This window comes from Triticum aestivum, chromosome 3A (assembly GCF_018294505.1).
Source record: "Triticum aestivum cultivar Chinese Spring chromosome 3A, IWGSC CS RefSeq v2.1, whole genome shotgun sequence".
Lineage (NCBI taxonomy): Eukaryota > Viridiplantae > Streptophyta > Magnoliopsida > Poales > Poaceae > Triticum > Triticum aestivum.
This window is the reverse complement of record NC_057800.1, coordinates 624069731-624077166: the sequence shown is the minus strand read 5'-3', so window position 1 is coordinate 624077166 and position 7436 is coordinate 624069731. Positions and strand designations below refer to the sequence as shown.

General features: G+C 54.7%; 1 protein-coding gene across 2 annotated transcripts; it reads right to left on the bottom strand.

Annotated features, from left to right (window-relative positions):
• Positions 1–4159: 4159 nt before the first annotated feature.
• On the bottom strand, positions 4160–6993 carry LOC123062681 (glucan endo-1,3-beta-glucosidase 14). Of its 2 annotated transcripts, none has more exons than XM_044486318.1 (2): positions 6741–6993; positions 4160–5469 (listed from the first exon to the last, which is right to left on the bottom strand). In XM_044486318.1, exons 1-2 carry the CDS (start codon positions 6793–6795, stop codon positions 4304–4306), a joined length of 1221 nt encoding a protein of 406 aa, XP_044342253.1. In that variant the 5' UTR covers positions 6796–6993; the 3' UTR covers positions 4160–4303. The 2 variants fall into 2 exon arrangements, with proteins under 2 accessions (XP_044342253.1, XP_044342252.1); XM_044486317.1 differs by lacking the exon at positions 6741–6993 and adding an exon at positions 6314–6734.
• Positions 6994–7436: the final 443 nt, after the last annotated feature.

The following is a 7436-nucleotide window of genomic DNA, read 5'->3' as shown; positions in this document are numbered from 1 at the left end:
ACTGCAGCGGCGGACTTGCCGTGAGGGAAACCGGGCAGCAGGGCGGTGTCTTGCGAGAGACTTGGCGTAGGCTTCGGCGGGAATGAAGGGAGGCAGGGAGGCAGCGCGGGGCGGACCAGACTTGAGGAGGTCGTCGTCCATGGCGTCAGGCGTCCTGGTGGCTTCTGCGCTCGAAGCAGGAGAGCTGGCGCGCGGTTGGACTTGCAAGGAAGCGGCGGCGGCAGGAACTTGGCAGAGGACGGCGGATCCGGAAGATGGTGCGGCGGCGCGAGGGCGTCCCTCCCTGGAACGAGGCGGAGGCGACGGGAGGAGAAGTGGTGCAGAGGAGGCTCTGTTCTGGTAATCGGACTGGTCGAAGACGAGTCCTGAAGGCCGGCGTCCATGCATCGGGGCGGCGTGCTCCTCGTTCCCTGCAGCAACGGAGTTTGTGGACTTGCGTTCATGGGCGGTCCAGGGGTACCTGAGAGAGAGGAGGAATGGCATGAGAGAGAGGGAGACCGAGGAGGAAAGGGAATAAGAAGGAGCAGGGGAGGCAGGCGCGCTCGGGTGCAGCAGATCGAGCAGCTCGATCGGGAGGCGCGCTGGCTTCAGGTGAAGCTCTGGTTGGTGGGATAGGATTGAGAGGAGGAGGGGCTCGCTGGTTGGGTGGATCGGGGTGGATCCCGATGGGGATTTGGGAGAAGAGTGCGGCGGCGGCGACAGGGACAAGTCCCCTAATTTCTAGGGTTTGACCAAAATGGGCTGGGGGTGGATGAATATATACACCATGGGTTAGGTTAGGGGCTATCTCGTCCCTCCGATCAAAATCAGATGGTCAGGAAAAATAGGCTAGGGAGTCCAAATAAGAAAACGGAGACGTTTTGTAGATGTTTGGGGATGATCCGGACACAGCGGTAACGACTGCCCGAGTCGGGTCCGGGGCAGCTTCTCGGACACGCGCGCGAGGAGGGCCGCGGGCTGACGAGAGAGGTTAGGCTGGGACTGGCGGATAGGTAGTGAAATGTGAAGACGGTCTAGGAAGGAAAGAGCGGAAATCCCGGCAACAGTTCTCGGAGACCGAAAACGTCCGACAATAGACCGACTATACTGCTGCTATAGTTAATCGTTGGGGCGTCAGACGGACTCCGAATGCGATGAAACTTGGCAGACGGCCTACCTACACTAAAATAAGATCGCACACCAACTTTCAACCCATTTCAAGAACATTTTTCCCGCCACTTATAAAATAATATTCGGACGTGCCGCGGGCGCGTGCGGGTGTTTCTGGGCTCAGAACGGACAACGGACGAAACTGGGGAACCCGGACGGATGCAAGTTTGAAAAACATGCAGATGCAATGCGGATGATGACATGAGAAGATGCAACACACAAGCGAATGATACGGCAACAAACAGCGAATAACTGAAAGACACCTGGCGCATCGGTCGGGGCGTCACACGGACCTACCTTTCTAAAAAGAGCATCAAGGCTCCATTTGATATCTTCCCACCAGGCCGAGTAATGTGCTGATGAAGCCATCTGTTACTCCCACAGACCCATAACATCAATGGAAGTTAACCAAGAACAACCCATAAAAAAAAAGAACAAGTGCCAATTCTCTGAGCTTTTTACACTAACAAATTCTGTGATTTTTTCCATTTTTTAAATTGACAAAGGTTCAACCTGGACCATGTAAGCATTGCAGAAATGATGATTTTTTTTTTTGAATTTTGAGATGTTGATATCTGACCGGTCCATTTTATGCTTAATGGAAAGACATTTACTCTAGCTGTTTGCTCGAAGTATGTTTGTAATTTAATTAAACCATGCCCCTGTAAGTTTTTTTCTTCGAACCGGGCTCCATGCCCCTGTAAGTATTAATTGATGCCCAATCTTTTACAAATGTCGTATTCCTACGATGAATAAACGCAATAACCTCAACAAAAAAACTGACAAAAGAAGATTACCAAACAAATTCGATGTGACTGCAGTTGCTGGTCTTCAGTTTACCCAGATAAAAACAGAGGTATTTCTTTCTTCGATGAAGTGGTGCTCCTGCATAGCACTTTGCCAAAGAAAATCGCTATGGATATCATAGCCATGGGATGCCGGAACTTATGGATGCAAAGACATGGCAAGCTCTTCAGGAACGAAGTTCCAAGCCCAGTCTCCTGGAAATTCAAGCTTAAGCAAGATCTGCTACTGGTCAAGCATTGGACCAAGGAAAATAATATGGAATTTCTGACTCAGTGGATTGACTCCCAGATGTGATTAGTTTCAGGCTTGAATCTGTTTCCATGTTAGAAAAAGCTGGAATTGGTTAGCTGCAGTCTCTTCATGACTGTATTTTCATTTTCTTCTTTATGTACAATATTCTTTTATAAATGAAAGAACAATTGTTCTACTGTTAAAGGTTTGAAAAAAAATCTAACTGCAGTTGCTAAAGAAACGGTTAAAACACTTCTCCTAGAGTGACACCTAATTGACCGGTTAGAAATAACAACACAAACTAGCTAGTACATGGCAATCATCTAACAGCTCCATCCTCCACAGTCAGTGCAACTACAGTACAGCTCTGGATATCCACTCAGAACCAGTGGCCTGTGCCATAGAGAAAGGAGTACATCGAGCGCAAAACTCGACTGAACCGTCCGTTTTCTTCAGAAACACAGGTTCAGAAGCACACAGCACGATTATCATATCACCGCAAAAGCAACGTGGCCTATACCGCTACAGCCTACACAGTGCACACCCCAATAAAAAAAGGCACCTGCATGTGAACGACAAAATAGGCGAAGATATACCGCTACAGCCTACAGCTACAGGGACAGGCATATATGGGTGGGCAGCACCTACACCTCCTTCTTTTTCAGAAAGATAACTGCACACTGTGATTCCGGGAATAAAGCCTCCCCCACAGACTCGCACACTCCTTACATTACACACACGGAGGCTGAAGCAGAGTCAGTACCGACTTGAGAACTAGAAAAAGATATCCGGCAAAAGGGCTAGATATTCCACAGGCCACCACGTTCGCATGATCAGCATCAGCAACGAGCCATGGATGACACGATATCTCGAACGGTCCAACAGGAGTCGGTTGGCTCTGAGCTCTCAAATGGACGTCCCTGGCTACACTGCTTGACATGAGCACCGGGTAGTGAGCGGCCAGACGAGGACGATCCCTTCCCTATCTCCATCTGAACCGTCTCTCGTCTCCATCGTTGGCCTCTTGCATGGGGGTGACGCGACGCCTCTGGACCGATCGGGGTGGAGTGCGCGGTGGTTCGGGCGGAGCCGTCGGCGAAATCTCTCGGTGTGCTGGTTAGCTAGGATCGTAGCGCATGCGCGGCGCATAATTGCGCGCGTACCGGTGGTCAGACCCATCAAGCCAGCGATGGGTCTCAACAAACAAACAGGGAGGGAGCCAGCGGTCCCTGTAGCCGAGCACGCCGCTCAACAGGATGGATCATTCCACATGCACGGGCACATGGCGCACCGGGCCTTCTTGCGTTGCGTGACCTGTTACCTAACCTGACATGGGCGCAACACGCCCCGAACCCGCCGCTGCTGTGCTGGGGTCTTCGTCCGGCCACTTTCTCGCCACGATTTGGCACCAAGCTTAGACTACCGTGTCAGCGGCACGAGCCTGAGGACGAGGTGAGCTAGTGAGTTTATGTACCTCTTTGTCAGGGAAAATAAGTCTATCGTTTTCCTGAGTCTGATGATGAGCTAGTGGCCAAGACAACTCAAGGCTCTTCGCTGGACGATGCGTTAGCCGGAAGGGAGCCCCAATCATTCGTGCGGCGGCGGCGGTGGTGGTGGTACGTGTGGAGGAAGCTGGGAGGAACAATAATGCGGCGAGCATGACACCCACCGCCGCCGCTAACGTTATCTGCAAGCCACACCGGAGAAAAAGCCCAAGGTTAGGCGTGCGAGTTCATTCAGATTAGCACGAGCTCGTGCTGTTCAGCGACACCGGAGACCTCGACGTTGAATCGCTTTGCCACTTTGACGCTTGACATTCCCTGACACGATTTCTTTCTTTCCCGCCTAAGTGCTAGCATGTTTCTCCAGTCAAACACTCCAGGAATTTCCCGCGCTTTCTGCGATGCCCCGCCCGTCCGTCCATCGCCGTCCCTTTGGGTGCCTTTTGCTCTCGGGATCATTGGGGCGGGAATAATCAGAGAAAGGAGAAACTTTCCGGGACAGACATCGCCGTCGTGCCGAATTTCAGAATCTCGGCCAGCCCCATAACCGATTTACAACATGTTCTCCGTATACAATGAATGGTGATGAATCGCTACTAGTTTAGTTTAATCAATCAGCATGCCAACAATGCTGACAGCACGGGCAATACCAGCAGTGGCGTCAAAGAAGATAATCTTCTCCTTACGCCCAATCTGGACGCGGCCGAGAACATGGACTGCGACGAGTACGGGTCGAACCTCCCCACCGACGACCCCCCGCCGGATCCGTCGCCGGAGCCCGAGCCGGAGCCGGCGGTGCCGGCGTTGATCGCGTACACCGGCGAGCCGTTGGGGTAGAACAGCCCGTAGTTTCTCTCTGATGCCGGCCCGGGCTTCATGTTCTCGTTGAAGAGCGCGAACACGAACACGTCGATGGGCACGCTGGGCTTGAGCGGCGTGCCCTGGCCCATGGCGATCCGCTGCATGAGGTTGCCGTTGTACGCCGCCGCGTTCTGCGCGGTGGCGCCCACCTCGTCCTCGTCCCCCTTGGACGGCCACCCCGTCTCCGACACCCGCACGCCGATGTCCGTGTGCCCCATGGCCTTCATGGCCGCGTACACGGCGTCGATCTGCGCGTACAGCATGTTGTCGTACACCAGGCCGCCGTCCCGCACGCCGGCGTTGGGCTGGAACAGCACGTACGGCAGCGACACGCTCCCCGGGCTCCCCTTGTAGGCGAAGAAGGGGTAGGCGTTGATGAGGAACGGCGAGCCCGTCTTGCTGTGGAAGTCGAGCAGCGGCCTCACGTACTGCGCCACGCCCTCCTGGAACGCGCCGGACGACGGCGGGAAGCTGCTGCCGAGCACGTTCACCGAGTGCGCCGACGAGACCGTGACCCGGCCGCTGAGCCCGAGCGCGGCGAGCGCGTCGTAGACGGCCTGCATGGCGGGGACGAGGCTGGCGGCCATGGCGGTGTCGTTGTTGCCCAGCACCTCGTTGCCGACGATGATGCCGGTGATGCGGGTGGCCGGGAGGAAGGGCTGCACGTGCTGCGCCACCCACTGCCGCGCCGCGCCGGGGCTGGCCGCCATGGTCTGCAGGTTCTCGTTGCCCACCGAGATGATGAACTCCACGCCCGTGTTGGCGAACGCCGTCAGCACCTTGGGGTCCGCGTCGTAGAGCTTCACCCGGTTCACGTTCATGGACCGGAGCAGGCCGGCCACCTGCGTCGGGTCCGGCAGGTTGTTGGCGATCTGCCCGTAGTTGATGCCGAACTTTTGCTGCGCCGACACTGTGCCCACTGCGGAAAGGCACGGCGAGGTTAGCAGTGCGAGGAGCAATCAACCCCCATCGTTTCAAAAATATCTTCTTTGAAAAGAAAAATAAAACATTTTTGAAATCGAATTTTCACTTTTCAGATATAGCCACCGAATGCTTTAGGTCGGCGGTCTCTTTCACGATCAACTTGCAGAAAAATAATGGGTCGAAAATAGACAGCCTACTACACTCCAACTGATATCCAGCTGATGATGCATGCGGTTGCGGTCAGGTGAGATCGACATACTGGTAGCAGAGAAGAAGGGTGAATTCGCAAGCGTATTGGCTTCAGACTTTCAGTGTGCGCAAAGAAAAAGTGCGTTGGTTCGAGCTATGAATAAATAAGTCTTGCGGTGACGCGGGAAACTTCAAGTTGTAGTCACATGCGCGCGCATCAATCAAAGCTGACAAAGCGAGGCGGCTAAATTAACTCTTACGACAATGACGAGCTACAGTTATTGGGAGAGCAATTCTAAGGCAGGCTCCCTGGATCTGAGATCTCCATGCTCTCTGCTTCATAGTAGCTTGAGAGTAGCCCTCATGCTTCTTTCCATGTACGGGAACTGCAGAGCCCCGGAATTGTAGCGAAAACAGCCTTGAAACTCCTGGAAACGGCACCACGGACTGGAGCACCGAGCACGAACGGCACATCGTGTGTGGAATTCGTCGGGCAAGCCTTGGAGATGGCAGAAGCGCGGAGAGAATAAGAGAGCGCTCCACTAGGTTGATCGACAACAATGGCGACGTCGGCAGAGGCTGGAGGCGGAGATGCAGCAGAAGCAAGAAGAAAAGCTCGGGAGATGAAGGAAGCAGAGCAGAGGGCGCACCTGAGAAGAGCAAGAGCAGGAGGATGCAGGGCAGGAGCGACGATGAGGCTCGGTGCTCCATTGGCGTCTCTTTCTCTCGTCTGCTCTCGCCCTTGGCCGATATATGATGTCTGGGGGAGGGTCCGGAGCGGTTACGTCCGTTTTAAAGTAGAGCGGCTCCTTCATTCGGGATCGACCCCTCGCCTTCCCAAGTTAGTTTTTATAGGAGTGGTAGCACCACCGGAGACCGTGTCCAGCCACAGACACCAATGTGTTGAGAGAAGGTAAACTAATGAAATATCTGGGCGGAAGTCGGCGCTCGCTGGCCTACGGCAATGGCGGCGTCCGCGGAGGGCAGACGCAGAGCGGCGCGAGAAAGAAGAGAAGAAACTCTTACATAGCAGAACGAAGCGAGGAGGAGGAGGAGGAAGCAGGGCAGAGCACACACCTGAGAAGAGCGAGAGCAGCAGGAGGCCGAGCATGAGCATTGTTGGTCGAGTCATCGTCCGCGGCGCCTTCCCTCTCCTCTCTGCTCTCTGTCTGTCCGTCCTCGGTTCAAGTACAGCGGCTCCTTCCTTATGAGCGCTTCCCGACTTTGCAGTTTTTATAGGAGCCGGGGCACCAACATCAACATGGCAGACAAGGTAGACTAAAGAAATATCTTCTCAGGCGGAAGTCGGCGGCCAGGGTCCAGACCTCCACACACGGCACACCGGCACACGGTCGCACCGCTACGGCACGTGTGCGACTTCTCAGTCACGCAGGTTCCCTCCACGCTTCGTGCACCTCCACACCTTGTTGGCCGTTGCGCCCGCCCAGGCAATGCGATTCCGAGCGAACCTGGACTATGCGGCGGTCGAACGGGCCGATCAATCATCCGTGACATGATTGCACCGCGGGTCGCCGTCCCCTGCGTCATACGTCTCGTCTCGAGTGTTTTGTTTTTTTGTGTGCACCTCCGTCCGGGTGAAAATAATCAGTCAGAATAGACGACGAGGAGCCCGAGACCTGCACTCTGTCGTCGAACTGACCGTTGAGTGTGCGCAAGCAGCGGTCAAGCGTCCCGCATTGTCTAGTCTGATGCGAGGAGGGGGTGCATGAGTTGGGTTTCAACTCCTCACTCTCGCCAGCAATGATTTTGTGT

Excerpts from the sequence above, each read along its gene's own strand:
- LOC123062681 (XM_044486317.1), bottom strand. The coding sequence starts at position 6,374 with ATGGAGCACCGAGCCTCATCGTCGCTCCTGCCCTGCATCCTCCTGCTC. Across the intron at positions 5,470-6,313 it reads CCTGCTCTTGCTCTTCTCAG|TGGGCACAGTGTCGGCGCAG; the intron begins GTGCGCCCTCTG and ends GCCTTTCCGCAG.